Consider the following 18,724-nt stretch of genomic DNA (forward strand, 5'->3'; position numbering starts at 1 on the left):
TGTATTTTTTCGTAAGTGTAACTTATTTTCTAGTTTTGAGGATTTACTCGAGTTTGATCTACATGAACAAATCCGTTTTAGGTTATCTTTTGTGACTTTGATAATTCAATGTGTTCAGAGTCACAACTTTACGCATGAGTTTTAGAACATCAAACATGACTCTATGACCGTTCTGTTGCATGACTCAACTTATCTTTTGTGACTTGGTGTCATCTTTATCTACGGCTTATCGCCTATTTAGAATTCTAAATTCAATGGTGACAACTAAACACGAGATTACTCTCTCCTTCACCGAACCCAACACCTTGTTGTAGGAGCTGATCACGCTCCTGAATCCTTTCGGTGATAGAAAGTTACCTTTGTCACAACTACACCTAAATTTTTTCTAATTTTCTCAAACTCAATAAATTTTTTCTAATTTTCTCAAACTCAAAAGGGAGTGGTCACACTTGTGCCACTTACCTAGGGCAACAAGGTCTACTTTTACTGGTGGTATATTAAGCTCTCACCTGCTTTGATTTTAGTCTATTCACTACTCACGTGCAGCATAGATTCACACGTGCAATACACTTACTTGGTTAGGTTAGAGTTCTTTTCAAACAAAAAGTAGATTGATGACTAACCACAAAAGCCCCAAAGTCTTTTTCTTATGGATGCTATAGGCGCCCACCTGTTCACTCAATCGGTCTGTCGGCGCCCCAATCCGTCCTTGAGTTGTTCTTCTTCCTCCCTTTCCACTTCGATTTTTCTTTCAAAATCTCCGTCAATTAGAGTTTCTCATCTTTTCTAAAGGGCATCATCTATAGTTTTATCGTCAAATTTGGATTAATTTCGAATTGTTCTAGAATAATTCGAAAGTAGTTGAGTTTATCCAATCTAAAAATTCAGAATGATCTTGGACTCATCTCATTCTCAGTCCAAAACCATAATCAATGACTCGAGTTGTCTAGTCCAAGAGTCTAATTCAGAATGAAACTAGTACGACAAGTGGTCTCGGACTGGACAGTGAGAGGAGAGGGCACCCACAATGTTTGTTTAGTCAAGCTGAATCGACTGGAGTGATAGACTCCAATTGTGCGCCTACAGCAAAAAACCCTGGTGAGTATAGTACTCATGTATATTTACCCTTGAATGGACCTCTGAAAAGAGGGCATGGAATATAACTACCATGACTTCATTAGCTATTTTAATAAAAAGGATTTGATTCTCAACTGTTAAAAAACAATTTCACAATAAGATTTTAATACCTTACTTAAAATGGGGTATATATTCTCAATCTCTTAAGATTGATCCAATATTTTATACTTCATTTTCGAGAATTTAGTATTTGACTAGATTATATATAAGTATTCGAAATCTTTCCTTGTGGGGTCATATCATGCTACTAATTAACCCTAGGTTTTCAAATGATATTTCAATCATATTTTGCCGAGAATATGATTCCTCATGCATTCTCGTGTATCTAACATCATTTTGGGATGCACTGTCAGTTAATCACACTCTATTCCCGCGAGCGAAAAACAAAGCTTTATAAAAGAAAAAAACTAGGGTTTCGAGATGTAAACATGTCATAAGATCATGCAATTCATACTAATAAAAATAAAATTAAGTGAAGATTTCAACTGTTTTCGGTTTTACATTCAGAAGAATTTCCCAAACATTAGTAGCACAAAACACAGGACACCTTAGCTACTCAGAAGACACAAAATTTTCCCACAAACAAGTTGAATTACCTGAAACCTCGCAATTACCTTCTCAAAACAACCACCATCTTCTTCGTCTAGTCTTTTTCTGTAGAGATGAGATATCAATATGACATTAATATTTGCTGTAGATATCAAATGTCAATGGACTCGAGACAATAAAAACTAAAGATGAATATCGGCAAATAGATAACTCGGGATATGAGATACAAGTATTGTTGAGTGTACACATTACATGAAACCTACTTGATCATGACATAATTATTGACATATACGGGATATGAATATTGTTTGGTGTTGAAAACATGTGTTCTATATCGCCAATCAATATCTAGGATTAGTTCATGTGCTTTGGGAGCTTTTCTAGGGCTTTCCATCAACATTATGTTCGGTCTTCATCGTTTCAAATTTTTAGAACCACGTCTAAGACTCTAAATTTGACAGTTGTTATTTTTTGTTCACTTATCCTTCTCTCTAGTTGCTACGAATACACGAAAGAACGTACGCGAAAAAGATGATTAACTAGTGCAAAAATAACTAACCCTGCCTAAGGCTTTTCGAACTACTATACCCAATAACGGGCACAAGAAAAACGGAATAATGCTCTAAAGAGTCCTACCGACTTGTGTTGTCCCTGAAAAACATTCAAGAATATAAAACACCTCTGCTTCATGTTCAGCCTTCAGGTGTTCCGACAAAGATTCACAAAATATCATATTGTCCTACGATTTTACGAAACTTCCTTATTTTTTTGTTATTAGTTATCCATTTGATTTCCTAATTATTCGCCCCTGATTCTTATTTCTAGTAAATGACAGGATAAAGTTTTCTAAGCAAATACGTAGACAACTAAGGGTTATAAATTTCCATCGAGCCAAAGGTACTAAGCAGACAATGTACTGTAAATTTCAAGGCAAGCAAACCACGGATATAAGAAATAAACCTTCTGGTCTTGATTTTGAGACTGTATGAGAATAGGAGAAGGAAGGACCCCACTGTCGATGCTCTGGATATATGGACGAACCTTCTCTTGTAGTAGCTCATTCAACTGAAACATAGAATGGAGCACGTAAATTTCACGAATATTCTGGAAGAAATCAGAATTCAAGAAAGAGGCCAAGTTAAAATCTTGGAGAACTCCCATACTAGCTATGCATGTATACACTCTGAATGAAATTTGAAAGCATGAAGTACCTTGTTATGGCGCCAATTTGTTTCCCATTGTGTATCCAATATATTATCTGCCATTTCTCTCTGAGCATTGAGAAGAACTGTCATCTCATACAATTTCTTTGGGTCTTTAAGGTCATCTTCACTCCATGAAGAGGCGTTAAGTGGAAGATTCAGATCCTGTTAAAAATCTTCAATAAGTATTATACCAAGAGATGATTATGCAAGAAAAACGTGAAAAGGCGAGTCATACGCCCCCCCCCCCCCCCCCCCCCCCCCTCTCATTGACTTTTGGGACATTCCATGGAAAATATGACGCGTTCAATGTAGTGAAAACCATTAAGGTCCGACGACATGGACCAATTTTTTCGTTACGTGAATTTGGCAAAAGAGGGTGTAAATGTTTGCATTCATTTATACCACAAGTACTTGGACCGTCTTGTTTGCCAAATTCATGCAGCCAAATCAATCCAAAATTGGATCACATGATTGCACCTAAACAGACAAGAACACTCAAATCTCACAAAATTAGAACTAGATAAACGCTCAAAATATGATCAAGAACACTCACACCCCAATTATCCGGTCGAGGTGGGACGTCAAGTTTCATGACCTCTGATTCTAGTGCTTTCTTGGCCTTGTAATACGGTACATTTCTCACAATAACTGGATCATCCCTTGCACGAACTGGATCTATGGAGATAAGGGCCTGTCAGTGACAAATCCTTTAAACTCAGTCTCCACATAATAATTTGAGAGCATTAGAAAAAAATGGTCTTGATTTCATTTATCCAGTAAGTAAATAGATGAAGACAATACACAGAATTTCTCAACTCACCTCTTGTAAGTGCTCCCAGCCAGGTTTTCGTTTAGCTACTACATCTCGGAGTTGATCATAACGCATGGATTCCTACATAAACATCAAAAATCAGACACAAAAAATAAAAAGCACTAAGGTAATACGGATATGCATATACACATATGTATATAAATATACATGCAGACAAACATGCCAAAAATATTAAGGCATGAAGCCCTATTATCGCAGTCATTACGTTTTATCATAAACAAGAGCCAAAATTCTACTACTGTTAGAGGTACTCTGAAGGAGCTTGACTTACTAGTATCTAACATGACAACAAAAAAAACCTAAGGATTTCAAGTTTGGAAGAATTATTATACTGAGAAACGAAGTAACGAGGCTAAAGAGTAAATATTGTAATAGAATATAGGACTGCAGATTGACCCACAAACCTTGTATTGCCACCAAATTTTCTGCTTGACTTCATCATCATAGGTGAATCCTCCCATAATCTGAGGCATGGTTAGCAACCAAAATGCGGCAATGCTAGGATCTTTCATGCTATGAACAATGTTCTGAAATATAAGAACAAGAGGCGTAATAAACTGTTAATAAGGATAAGACGTCAGTTGCATCTCAAGTAAAACTTTTTTTTTTTGCATTGAACCTCATGTAAAATTTCAACTAGGTTGTTTTTCGATACTTACATGATCTGACAGGGTCATAGATATCAAATCTATTAGGACCATTACATATTTGTTTAATGTTGCAAAAACAAGATTCTCTTCTTTCTCCTAAAAGTTGAAATCACATCTTTGTATCATTACACTCACCTCATAGGGGTAATCCATCTTGCTCAAGACGTTATATGCTTTCCATGGTGGTTCCATTATCTAACACCAATAAAAAGCATAGTAGTAAGTTAGTAACTATAATCAACTAATTGTATAAGGAATTAACACTATATAGGCATGTGTTTGTGACAATTGGGAAACTGAGTTGTTAAGTCTGGAGTGCAATCACTTAGGAAAGAGACTCACATTATCTGCAGAGATCTTGATTTGTAACTTATGTTTGCATTCAGGGCAGCCCATAACGCCCTACAATTGATTAGATTCCAAAGATGATTAGAGTGTATAAAAATAACAAAATCAGTTCTTCCTACTGCTTCGCTAAAGTCAGCAGAATAAAAGCTGCCTGGAAATGGATAGTGGTTCTGAAGTAAAATGACAACCAAAATGAAACACTCAGTTTGTTTTCTGGATCAAGGTAGAACTTACTGAACCATCACACGTTGGGCAGTCCTTAGAGGGCAAAGGAAAATGCAAATCAAGGGCAGAAGGAAGGTGAACCAACTCAGCACGATTATCAACTATTGCATCTGCAACAGACTCAGCAGTTGCCTTCTCGCCGCTGAGATATAATGTTGTAAAAAAAACCACAATGAAGAATTTTAGTATATGGAATTAACAAGAAAACTCCAAAGAAGAACAAAATCACAAGGCTAGACTACGTAAGCAACTTAGTAGTAGTCAGACTGAAGGCAAACAAGAACGTACAAAACATGATGAAAACGGTTACGCAGTCCATATAACCACGGCGTCGTGGGTCTAAAATCCGGAAAAAAAAGTCTGATAGTGATCTGCTTCTTGAAAACTTATCTAACATTGACATTTTTTTTTTAACTTATCTAACATTGACATAGTTTCGCTTGAATAACACTTCAGCACATATGCAAACTCAAATTACAATATCAGCTTTCGAACAAAATGCAAATTGCAATGGAGCAATAATATTTAACAAAGGATAACTTGATAAAGAAGAAAAAAGAGTGAACCAAATTTTATGATAGTTCAAACAAAATCACAATATGTAATTTGATTAAACTCCAAAGTCAATAGGAGTGGGAATAGAGCTACCTATTCAAGTTATAGTTTTTCACTTGATAGTGCACCTTCCCTGTACCTTTGCACAAAGTACACCGCAGTGCTTGCCATCCATTGCACGTCCGACAATCTCTGAAGCACATATAAACAATGTTAAGAAATATCAAAGTAATTTTGAGTTGATTAACCATAGACGTTAAATTTAACTTAATCTTCACAAAATAAGATTCAAAATCAAAACTAACGATTTATAACATTATTTCTTATGTGGGTTTTCGTACTAATTTCACCAATAAAAACGTCATTTAGTTAGCAAAATTAGTAAGATCACTTGTCGAGACCAAATACATTGCCCAAAACCTACAATCTTCATGAAAACACTCCACCATTTGAACATACTGGCTTTTAAAAAAAAAAAAGTACACTAAAAATAAGCACCTCTGACATATCACTTTCTTTCCTAGCTCCAAGGCAATATCATAAGTACCTAAGGTAGCAATAGCCTGCAATCAAGCATGAAGATATAACAACATGTTAGAAATCCACATAAAAATCCCTAACACAAACGAGACTAGTATCGGGTTCACAATTAGTAAATGACTAGAGAAGTCACATAAGAATATTACTCCAACAAACATAAAACCCAAAACATTTGTCCCGTCGATATGACCTATAACTCAATTACAAACTTATTCTTTTTCTTTCGGGTAATGTAGTACTATAGACTTGTCGGAAACAAAGTCGATACATTTTACTTACAAGCATCAATAAGCATATCCCACATTCATCATACATCATACTAATAGTGACACCAAAAAAAGAACAATTATACTCGCAAAACTTCTTCTTCTCAATTAAATAATAACCCAAACTAACTAAACCTCAAATACCCATTCTTGAAAACAAGTTCACTAAAGCACCCAAGTTATTTCTAACCTAAATTAGCATCTTCATACATAAATTTAGCAAAATTACATCTTTAATACAAACAAGTAACCTAATTATTACCCAAACAAAAGTAAAGGGTTGAGAGAGATTACAAAGATGGCAGAGAAAGAAAGATGAGAGATGAATTGAGGAACACCAAAACCACGAGGAGCAGAACCAGCAATATCATAAGCAAGAGTGAAAGGAGAAAGAACAACTTTGATTGGGAACTCAAAAATGTCAATTACTTGTTGCCCATAACGAGTTGTGAAGATTTTATAGTAAACATCGTAGTATTGTTTTGCTACTTTCAATAGATTATTTGGACCTCCAGACATTGAAGTCCCCTTTTTTGTTTTCTTAGGGGGTTTCAGTGAGGATGAAGAAGAGAGAGAAATGAAGCATAGAAATGGATAAGCTCGTAAAAATGGAGTTTGGGTAGGCTATGAAATTGCAGATATGATTTTAAAAGGGCGCCCTCCAAATCAAAGAGGATGAGATAAGAAACTGGAATTTGGTACCAGTGAGGAGTACACCTCAGTTCAGGCTAAGCTTTTTTTTCTTTTAAGTTCACCGTGAGATGTAAGATGTGATAAACACGATGACCGTCAATTTTAAACCCTAAATTGTAAACCACTAAAGTCCAATTAAACAATGATCGGAAGTGTACATGTCCGACCAACTGAGCTATCAATTGTTGGTTTATATGAAGTTTTAAAGGTAAATGTGTTTTTCTCCAAAGATTTGGTCAAAATAAGTTGACCAAGTATGGTTAGAACTTTTAAGCAGCGTTCATCTTCCTTCTTTTCCAGTAAAAAGTCGTCGACAATGTGTTTTTTCTTCTTCCATCTTCTTCTCTTCTCTCTCTCTATTATAGCCGGTGAAAGGGATCCCTCCCCTTCATTCCACTAAGTGATTGCTTAGGGACCTTAGCATACGATCTGGGTTGTTTCCCTCTCGACTTTGGATCTTAGCACCCAAAAAGTCTGCAATATTATAGAGAGATGAGAGAGCAGGGCCGTGTTTTAGAATCAGGGGGGCTTGTGCGAAATTTGAATATGGGCCCTTCGTGCGATGAAAAATTACAAAAAAAATGAATAAATGCAAGATAATTTACTTGTCGTGAGATGAAACCATAAATAAAAACAATAGTATTTTGAAGAAAGTAATTGTAAGAAAAAAAATCATTTTTTTATTGAAATTATAAAATCCCTCTTATTGTTTTAGGCGCTCAATTACACATAAAATTTTGTACCGCCAACCACAATAGCTAGGGGTGTCTATATAGATCACAACAAAATAAACAAAAAAAATGATGAGCCTGTGGGAGACTGGGAGTCGAACCCGCGTCAACTACTTGGAATGCTAGCCCAGTTATTAACTAAGATGGTTGTTAACTTTAAATATGACAAGTATCTACGGCTATAAGTATTATAAACCTAGACATCTATAAGAAGTGGGCTCTTGTGTTTGGGGGTCTGGGCGGGCACCCTGCTTGCACACCTGACACCCCCAAACACGACCCTAGGAGAGAGGAATGAAGAAGAAGATAAAGAAAAGAGAAGAAGAATATAGAGAAAAGAGTAAAAGAAATTTAAAAAAAAATGTGTTTGAAGAAGAAAGATGGGCATTGATCTCAAGACCACATTGCCTCTAACCATTTGTGAGATTGTTTTTAAAAATTTTTAATGAAAGACCCAAATTTTGGGCCCAAATACTAAATTAAGCCCAACCCGGAAAATTATCCCATAAAAAACCCAATAATCCCATATTATCTCAAATCAAACCCAAATACGCATCTCTAGGCTCAATCCAATCCAAATACGTATCTTTAAGACTTCTTATTTTTAGCTAATCCCTCTCTATCCAAAATCTCTCTCTATCAGAAATTTCTTCTCCAAAATCTTGTCCATCTTTCTCTATCTACCCAAACCGAAACCCAAACCCCAAACCCTCTTCAAGAACACAACCGAGCCATCTTCATTTATCTTACAGTCATCATCTTCTTCAATCATCTTCTTCATTTGTCATACACAAACCCAAACCCTCGTACAATCATCATCTTCTTCAATCATCATCTTCAATCATATTCATTTATCATCCTTTTCTTCCTTTCTCTCTCTACCAAAATCGACACACAAACCCAAATCCTTTTTCTAGTTTTCGTGGTTCAGTCATCAACTCCAGCCATCTTCATTCATCATATTGAGTCATCTCCTCCAGCCATCAACTTCTTCGTTTGTAGAACGTCCTTCATTAACTTCAGTTATCATCTTCTTCGCTTATAAAACTTCAGTCATCATCTTCTTCGCCTATCAAACCAGGAAATGTTGATGATTTGAATATTATGAGATTTTTGCTTTTGTTCATCCTTCTTTCTGATATTATCTCCTAGCTTTTTGTCTGTACAGTTTTGTTCATTGTAGCTAGAACTTCTGTTTTTGTTAACATTTATGTGATTCAGATAACATTTGTTCAACTGTTAACAAAACTTTATTCTGTGTTAAAACATTTGTCAAAATGCTACAACTTTGGATTTTAATGGAATCATACTTCGCGGTCGTGTAACATTTTCATCACTGTGCCAAACATTTGATAAAATGATCCGACATTTCTTCTTGAACAATATCATTTACGACATTCTCATAACATTCAGTAAAATGTCGTATCACAATTCCATCACTTCCTCAGACATTTGTTAAAATGTTTAGACATTCCCCCAGTAGATTGAAATGTATAGCTTATGGTGATCATCGAGGATGTTGGAGCACAGGATGCCACCGTCAATATTTTTCGCTTGGTAAGAACCTTACTTGTGAGTTCAACCAAAAAAAAGAAAAGAACCTTAATTGTGCTTTCTCATATGGAGCAAGGACAATTATATTATAATTGATTTACCTTATAGGCTCTAAGGCTTATACAATGATGCCACATATGTGTTAAATGTAGTTAGGTGTATATATGTATTTTAATAAGGTTTTGTTTGACATGAATCTAGCTCAGCAAATCCATGTCATTTTCAGGTTTGATGACAACTAAACACTCAAGGGCTTCCTTCTGATGTAATCTCTCCTCTATCCTCTCTTACTGTTACCTCTCCACCCTTACTCTATCCTCTCTTACTGCTACCTCTCCACCCTTACTCCTCTTACCTCTTTCATTCTCATCCTCTTCCTATATTGACCACCTAACGAGGTACGCGTAGTTTCTTTTCCGCCCTCAGTTTCTGCCATAAGTAGTGTTCTTATGTTAGGCCATTATCGAAGTTTGTGTTTTTGGATCTAATAACTGTTGTTTCTCTGGTATTATGAAAAACCAGGGTTATGTCTTCCTGTTTTTAATAAACACAAGGATATACCTTCCTGTGTCTTTCTGAAATAGATTCAGAGACAATTTTATTTCTAAAAAAAAAATAAATTAATATTGTATCTCAAACAGATTAAAAGAAAAAAAAACAGTATTATTTAAAAACAAGGATTAAATAAAAGATTAGAGAGAGAAAAGCCGAGTCGAGTTGTCTCTTTCCTTAAGACATTGAACACCCTGGTATTAGTACTAGAACCAGTAAGGTGTTTGTCTCCTAGGATACAACGGCTGTACCTTTCAGTATGACGACTAAGAGTACTTCGTTTTCTGAAAGCGTGCGAACTTAGAACAAGTAGTAAGAACGACAGATGAATCGACTTCTTAAACTCTAAATGCTATGTGACTGTGAATGCTAAAATTTTCGTGTTTTGTTTGCTGGATTCTGTTTGGTATTTATAGAAGTATTGGTGACACTTGGTGTCTTAGAAAAGAATGGATGCTTCCCAACAGTCATATTTGTCTGTTGGTTTTCGGGTGCCATGTTGACCGTCAGATCTTAACGGATCTATTAAGATCTCGCGCATTGAACGCCCACCGTTAGATCATCAACGGATCTATCTTAAAGAGCGCCAAATATCCTGACCGTCAGATCATATCTATGATCGTAAAATCCAAGGCTCCAATCGCTCCTCGCGACGATGCGTGCGTGCGGGCGCCTCAAAAGCGCCCTAAACGCCCATTCGCCCACGCCGCGCGTGCGCGGTTTGCGTGGTGCAAACCACGTGAGTCACCTTTCTATTCTAAAGAATATACCATAAATATATGGAAGGTTCTATAAAAGGAAATAAACCATTTCCTCTTTCATAAATGTGGTACTAACTCAAAATCCCGGTTTTGAGTTAATGGTTCCCATACCAAACGAATTTTGTAATAACTCACTCATACGGAATCGGATTTGGACAAAATTTGAGTCTAAATTTAAGAGCTCGACGAGACGAATCCAACGAGACGTCTTGCTCGAGATTCTAACGAATATAGATACATCAAATTAACCAAAAACCGGTCCAGCTACTTTTGAGCTAGGTACCGATTCCAACAATAACATCTTTAGAAATTTCGGTTACGTTTTTCACAGTTATTTTTGAGTTGTTTGGCAACACTTCAGACTTTAAACTATGGTAACAAAATAGAAAAGCTTGTTATGTTATATTTTTAAAACAATTGATGTCATTTTCTTTAGCAATTTTTTTTTTCATATTTTACGCATCGAGACGCGCTTCGAAACACCGCGCTTGAGGCGTAAAAACGTATTATTAAACCTAGGCAGTGGTTGTAGTAGTAGTTCCAATGATAATGCTAATTATGCTAGAACCACTACATACCTATAATAAGTTCACACTTAAATAGTTGATTAACTGTTATTATCTTTTGAATTTTTTCTTCTCATAGTGGCAGCAGTTTCATCATCTGTAACTAGGAAACTTAAACAAGCAAGTCCATATGTGGGAGTTATGTCAGCCAGAGATGAAGACTCGTATGCAGGATACAGTCAGAAAATTGTGGTGGCACAACATTGCTTGAGCATGGGCAAGAGATGGCAAGAGCTTACTCTCTCTATAAATGTATAGAGATTGTTATTAGTATAAATGTATAGGATTGTATATTTACTTTTTGAGGAGGTTACTATTGTCATTGTATTAGTTCTTACTCTCTCTATAAATACAACAATACCCTAACACATTAGGGTATCTTGAGTTCTAAAATCAATATGGTATCAAGAGCTACTCTGTAAAAAAAATTTTTTTCCTTGGGTTTCAGTGCCGTCACCTTCCTCTTCTTTTCTTCCATGGCTGACTCTACAATCACTGCTCCTTCTATTCCTCCACCTCCTTCTTCAACCTCCTTCATTCAGTCTATCTCTTCCTTTCCTAATCTCTCTAACATTGCTCATCTTGTCTCCATTAGACTTGATAATTCGAACTATCTCTTATGGAAGAGTCAGCTTCTTCCCATTCTTCATTCTCAAGACCTATTCAAATTTGTTGAAGGCTCCTTCCCAGCTCCTCCTGAATTTCTCCCATCTTCTTCTCCTGAATCATCCTCTGCTTCACACACTAATCCTGACTATCTTTACTGGTATAGAATTGACCAGATGCTATTATCTTGGATTAATGCTACTCTCACAGAGCCTGTTCTCAGTCAGGTTCTTGGCCTTACCTCTTCTAAAGCAGTATGGGATTCTCTTGCTAGCAATTTTTCTTCCATTAACTCAGCAAGACTCATGAATTTGAAACTTCAACTTCAAACAACTAAGAAAGGTTCCTTATCTGTGAATGAGTATCTTCTTCGACTCAAATCCATCACTGATTCTCTTGCTGCTGTTGGACACCCAGTTGTTGATTCTGAGCTGGTGTTAGTAATTTTGTCTGGTCTTGGTCCAGAATATGAGGGATTTGTCACCTCCATTACCACACGTCTCACCCCACCTTCTTCATCTGAGCTCCACTCCTTATTACTCACTCATGAGTTTCGAAAAGAACTACTGAGCTCTCAAAATATCCAACCAGCAGCTCTTATTTCTCAATCTCCCTCACTTCCTAGATCAAATTCTTTCACTCCTCATCGAGGAAACAGGGGTCGCTCCTCTCGTGGAGGTTACAGGGGTTCTTCTCGAGGATACAACTCGAACAGAGGTGGCTATCAACGAAATTACCCCTCTGTTCTTGGTCCTCCTCCCTCTCCACCATTGATTTGTCAATATTGTGGGAAGATGGGTCATTCAGCTAGACAGTGTTATAGTCTTCCACAGTTCAATGACTTAGCTCAATCATTCTCTGCTATGGGTTTAGACTCGGTTCCCTCTGACCCTAACTGGTATGTTGATTCAGGGGCCTCAATGCATATATCATCTGATGTTGCTTCTACATCTTCTCGGTCTGAGATCAATCATCCTGCTCATGTGATGGTGGGTACTGGTAGTGTTGCTCCAGTATCAGGTATATCAAACATTCCTTTACCCTCTTCTAACTTTACTCTCAATAATGTCCTTTTAGTTCCTTCATTCAAAAAAAATCTCATCTCTGTTTCACATCTCCTTCGAGATTTTAACTGCCTTGTTGTGTTTCATCGATCTGGCTTCTATGTTCAGGACATCCCAACAAGGAGGATCCTCCTAATAGGAACAATTAGCAATGGCCTCTTTCAACTTTCACCCAACAAAGCCAACTCAGATAAAGCTCCACTGTCTCTACTTGCTTCTCCTTTAGCTTCATCTCCCTCAGCTACATCTGAAGTTTGGCACCGCCGATTAGCTCACCCCCACTTGAACATTTTCAATTTAGTTGTTCAGAACAATTGTTTACCTTTAAAGAAGTCTGTAATGAAATCATTTAAATGTAATAGTTGCATTATGGGCAAGCATCATCGTCTTCCTTTTACTCCTGTTATTCATTCTTCTACTAGACCTAATGAGTTGATTCACTCAGATCTCTGGGGTCCTTCTCCCATTACTTCTTCCTCTGGACATAGATATGTCCTTCTCCTTATTGATGACTTCACTCGATTCACATGGTTGTATTTCCTAAAGAACAAATCAGAAGTGCTAACACATTTTGAAAATTTCAAACTCTTTGTTGAAAATCAATTTGGTACTTCCATCAAAGCATTTCAATCTGATGGTGGGGGAGAATATGTTAATACTGAGTTTACCAACTTTCTTATTGCTAATGGCATTCATCATCGACGCTCATGTCCTCATACCCCTCAACAGAATGGGGTAGCTGAGCGAAAAATACGTCACCTAGTTGAAACAGCCATTACCCTTCTTCATCAAGCTTCTGTTCCAAATTCTTTTTGGCCAGATGCATTTCAAACCGCCATCTATACCATAAATCGTCTTCCTAGTTCGACCACAAATGGCGTCTCACCCTTCGAAAAACTTCTAAACATCAAACCAAACTATAATAATCTTCGCATTTTCGGTTGTAGATGTTACCCATTGCTATCTCCTTATCGATCTTCAAAATTGGATCTTAAATCCAAACCTTGTATCTTTGTGGGTTACAGCCCTAATTACAAGGGATATAAATGTCTGGATGAGGCTTCCTCTCGAGTATACATCTCTCGTCATGTTCTTTTTGACGAACCTCTGTTCCCTTTCAGTCTATCTTCGAAGAAAGAAGAACAAATTCCTCTTTCAAACTCCAACGTCTCTTTAATCTGGAGCGTTGATCCTATATGACCTACACCTTTAAATCTCACCCGTCCATCTAATCCTAACCCGGGTGGTCCTTCCCCTACCCCGCCAGCTGGTACTTCCGTTGTGGTCCAGCGTGGTCCCCGACCACAACGAATAAATTCTCCCACCACTCTGCCACCTAGTCCTGTTCCCACTCGTCTCGTTTCCTCCACAAACATCACAGAGTCTGACCACATGTCCCCCACTCCTCCTGACACCATGTCTCCCACCAACCGCCAGATGGCGCAAAACCCCTCTTCACCAAACCCTAATTTTTCAATTTCGAACACCACTACTGATTTACCTGGTCCCTCCTCTCCCATTCCTCATTCTAATCAAACTCCTTCGATTCCGTCCTCTTCATCAAACCCTAATGATTCGTCAATTGTTTCTAATGTCCCTCTTCCAATTCCTCCCTCCTCATCTTCTACACACCCGATGATTACTAGGAATCGCGATGGCACAAGGAAACCTAGGGTTCTTCTTACTAAACATACGGATGTTTCGTCATCTTCTACTGGTACATCTACCTTTTATGAACCATCAACCTACATTCAAGCATCGAAGTTTGATCACTGGAAAATTGCTATGTCTGAGGAAATGAACGCTCTACTGAAGAACAATACATGGACATTGGTTCCACCTCCATCGAATTGTAACATTGTTGGCTGCAAGTGGATTTACAAGGTTAAACAAAAGGCAGACGGATCAATTCAACGTTACAAGGCTAGGTTAGTAGCCAGAGGTTACAATCAAGAGCATGGGGTTGACTACGATGAAACCTACAGTCCTGTCGTTCGTCCAGCCACGATTCGATCAGTTCTTTCAATTGCAATTTCAGGTAATTGGCAAATTCAACAATTAGATGTTAAAAATGCCTTTTTAAATGGTGACTTAGCCGAACTAGTTTATATGAGTCAACCCAAAGGGTTCGAGAGTCCCTCTCATCCTCATCATGTCTGCAAGTTGAACAAGGCCATCTATGGCCTAAAACAAGCACCTCGTGCTTGGCATTCTCGTTTCAGCAACAGTTTGTTAAAGTATGGTTTTAATCAATCCATCTCCGACCCTTCCATGTTTCACTTTCATTCTTCTAAAGACATAATCATCCTATTACTCTATGTGGATGACATTATTGTCACTTCTTCTTCTTCTTCTTTACTCAATTATTTTATCACCTGGTTGAAAACCCAATTTGAAATGTCGGATCTTGGACCCTTATCCTACTTCTTAGGAATGGAAGCCAGTAGGACTTCTGATTCCATGATTCTAACTCAATCAAAATACTCAATGGAATTGTTAGATAGATTTGGTTTATCAAATTCAAAACCAGTTTCAACCCCTGTTCTTACTGGTTCTAAATTGTCAAAATTGGATGGAACTCCATTGCCTGATCCACAGCCCTTTCGAAGTCTAGTAGGAGCCCTTCAGTACCTAACCCTCACTCGATCGGACATTGCCTATTCCGTTAATCAAGTATCTAAGTTTATGGCACACCCTTGTTCTGTTCACTTAATGGCATCCAAACGCATCCTTAGATACCTAAAAGGGACTCTCAAACATGGTCTAATCATTCGTCGTGCCACATCACTACCCTTGATTGGGTATTCGGATGCTGACTGGGCGGGTTCACCTGATGATCGCCGGTCGACCTCTGGGTATTGTGTATTTCTTGGACCAAATCTTATTGCGTGGGCCTCCAAGACTCAGCCCACCGTGGCCCGTTCATCAACAGAGGCAGAATTTCGGGCGGTGGCTTTAGCCTCCACGGAGGTACTATGGTTACGTAATCTTTTGAAGGAGTTGGGCCTGGATAAAGGCACTCCCCCTGTTATTCATTGTGACAATCTCAGCACAACATATCTTTCAGTCAATCCAATATTGCATTCAAGAACTAAACATGTGGCTATTGACTTCCACTTTGTCCGTGAACAAGTAAAGGCTGGCACTCTTAAAGTCCAATTCATACCAGGTGATTCTCAAATTGCGGATGTGTTCACCAAAGGGCTTCCTACATCACGTTTTGAAGAACTCAAGTTCAAGCTCTCATTAGTTCCTGGGCATTCGGCTTGAGGGGGGGTATTAGTATAAATGTATAGGATTGTATATTTACTTTTTGAGGAGGTTACTATTGTCATTGTATTAGTTCTTACTCTCTCTATAAATACAACAATACCCTAACACATTAGGGTATCTTGAGTTCTAAAATCAATAAGCTAGCTCATCACTTTTACTACCAAGCTACGTGGTGTCCATCGCATCTGCAAAGGCTAAGTCGCCACTTCTTAGGCCAAAGTCTCAACTATTTTACGTATGATTTATTTTTTGTATGTTTTCTATAATAAAGTTCAAGTTCGACTTTCACCGTGCCAGAGGCACAGGTTATACCTAGTATATATAATACATAATAATGTATTTTGCTAAATATTTGTGTCGGTGGATGGGGGAAGTAATGGCCGTAGGGGGAAGTAATGGTCGTGGTGACCTTGTGAAAAAATGTATAAAGTATTGTAGTAGATCCTTTGATTTTAATTATTCTTAGATATTTTCTTTATACATTTTAAACATATATTGGTCCTGATCTACCCTTTTTTTTAATAGTGAATAACTAAAAACCCCATGCACGCTCCTCAAGAAATCTGGAAGGTTGACAGACTTGGACGAGTTTTGGACACTAGGTCTTTTAAAATAACCCGTCCGATTAAGCCTGAGAGTCTGAATGGACAAGGAGTTTCAAAACCTGACCGTCCCGACCCCGTGAATGATATAAGTCCGACTGTCCCGCACCGATTCCCACTTCTACTCAGACTTTTCCATTTCTCTTATTCAAAATTTTAACTATTGAGATTCAAAATTAAAACCAAATAACTAAAATCAACAACGTTAAAAACTTATAAATTAATAATAAAGCTGGGTGATTTGGGAAAATAATAAAGTATCTGGAATACAAAATTTTTAAGGGTGTAAAGACTAGAAGTTTCTTCCAAACACATCCTTCTTCATCTCTATCTCTCTTCGTCTCTCCTTTTTCCTCTCACGGATCTCTCTCTATCTCTGTTCTCTTTGTAAGATTCTCTCTCAAACCTCTCTCTTTGATCTTCGTTTCTCTCTCTCGTTCTCTCTCTCACACACACACACACATCTCTCTTTCTCTCTGTATCGAAGATAGAGATCTTCCACCAAATAGTCGAAGAACTACCGGAAAGAAAAAAAGATCCATAACCACAATACTGATAAGACGAATCATGTTCTCCTATGCAGATTAGGAAAAAAAAAAGTACATAAATTGTTGCAGCCGAGCATAATACTAATATACATCAATTTTCCCTCTTCTTCATCTGCTTTAGTTATAGTGTAATAGGTCTCTATTGATAACAAAAATTTCCCTCTTCTTCAAGCAAACTTTTTTTAGCATTCCTATTAAGATTCTATTATTGTTCCATCTAATCCGTAATCCAAAAGCTGGGTAATTACATATTGGTTCATAATCGATTGTGTACCAACAACAAATTTGTTCTCACGGGGGATGGTTTATTATCTTATGTTCTTCAGAAATCTGTTAATTTTATTGGGTTTTCTCCCCCAACCCATTATAGCAAAACAAAACAGTTAACAATCTATAAATTGAGATTTATAAGAAAAATATGAGAGATGAGAGAGATAGATGGTTCTGTTGGATATGGTTCTGTTGGATCTGAGAGAGAATTCAGAGAGAAAATAATGGTTGTGGTGGTCGGAAGTGGTGGCCAGAAATGGCGGTTGGAATAGGTCGAAGATGGAGGTAGAAGAAACTTGACAAAAAAAATACATTAAGGGTGTGGTGTTTGGAAGAAACAAAAGAACACAAATTTTTTCTGTATCCACCTAAAAGTTCTTACCCCAGAACATTTATTTATTTCCTCAAATCAGCGGCCAAAATAAAAAGTCAAGCATTTGTACAAAGAAAACCCAAGAATAAAGACGACAATCCCACAATTTTTTTTTCATAGTGGTTATGCCCGAGAACCATCAAGAATTGTCGGGTCGTCCCATCGGTAAGTTCTTGAGAGTTGGCAGATCAATCTCGTTCTGAACAATAACGGCGGGGTTGACCCCACAATCCTCAAATACTTCTAGCGAAGACAATTTGAAAGTTCTTAAAGGTTCTGGGTCGAACAAGTCTAAGAAACTCCTGAGAACATAAAAGTTAGAGCAAGAGAGATAAAAGTTTAGAGAGAAAGAAGTCAAATTTTTGTATAAGTGGGATGTCTTACCACTCCGCCGGAGGGTGGTGGGCGTGTGAAGTGGGTTTCGTATAAGTTCAAATTTTTCATGCCACTCAAACTTCAATTGGTTGATGATAATTCATACAAGTACATTCCCAACATTCCAGGTCCAATTAGCCAAAAAGAAATGGTAGGAAGTTGCTAGGCTTGCAATTCACATCTTATTGGCCATGTACAAGAAGACCCAAGATGCTAGAGATTTTATAGGCAATCCCCAAAGTCACAAAAGACAGGCAATCCCAAAAGTTACAAAAGACAATCCGCCGAAGGCAATTCCAATTTGGGTTAAAAGGAATGTATGTTTAAGAGGCTATGTCTGAACTAATGTTTGACTTTTCATCGATTGCGGTCGTCCGCAGCCTACTAGACTGAATTGCTGGTTCTTACATATACAAACTTGACCACATGGGCTGCTTTTGCGCTTGTTC

The 18,724-nt window shown here is 37.6% G+C and overlaps 1 protein-coding gene across 1 annotated transcript; it reads right to left on the reverse strand.

Annotated features, from left to right (window-relative positions):
• Positions 1 to 1,566: 1,566 nt before the first annotated feature.
• Positions 1,567 to 7,111, reverse strand: EMB2737 (embryo defective 2737). Its single transcript, XM_086662195.1, has 12 exons — positions 6,602 to 7,111; positions 6,000 to 6,064; positions 5,595 to 5,693; positions 4,956 to 5,088; positions 4,716 to 4,775; positions 4,509 to 4,568; positions 4,128 to 4,250; positions 3,712 to 3,783; positions 3,445 to 3,582; positions 2,898 to 3,053; positions 2,647 to 2,751; positions 1,567 to 1,791 (listed from the first exon to the last, which is right to left on the reverse strand). Exons 1-12 carry the CDS (start codon positions 6,824 to 6,826, stop codon positions 1,756 to 1,758), a joined length of 1,272 nt encoding a protein of 423 aa, XP_086518321.1. The 5' UTR covers positions 6,827 to 7,111; the 3' UTR covers positions 1,567 to 1,755.
• Positions 7,112 to 18,724: the final 11,613 nt, after the last annotated feature.

This window comes from Eschscholzia californica, unplaced genomic scaffold (genome assembly GCF_041429995.1).
Source record: "Eschscholzia californica isolate CP2 unplaced genomic scaffold, dmEscCali1.0.p SCAF_2, whole genome shotgun sequence".
Taxonomy (NCBI): domain Eukaryota; kingdom Viridiplantae; phylum Streptophyta; class Magnoliopsida; order Ranunculales; family Papaveraceae; genus Eschscholzia; species Eschscholzia californica.

Coding starts and splice junctions, on each gene's coding strand:
- EMB2737 (XM_086662195.1), bottom strand. CDS start 6,826: ATGTCTGGAGGTCCAAATAATCTATTGAAAGTAGCAAAACAATACTAC. Junction 5,089..5,594: donor AAAAACTATAACTTGAATAG/GTAGCTCTATTC, acceptor ATTATATCTCAG/CGGCGAGAAGGCAACTGCTG. Junction 4,569..4,715: donor TCAAGATCTCTGCAGATAAT/GTGAGTCTCTTT, acceptor TATTGGTGTTAG/ATAATGGAACCACCATGGAA.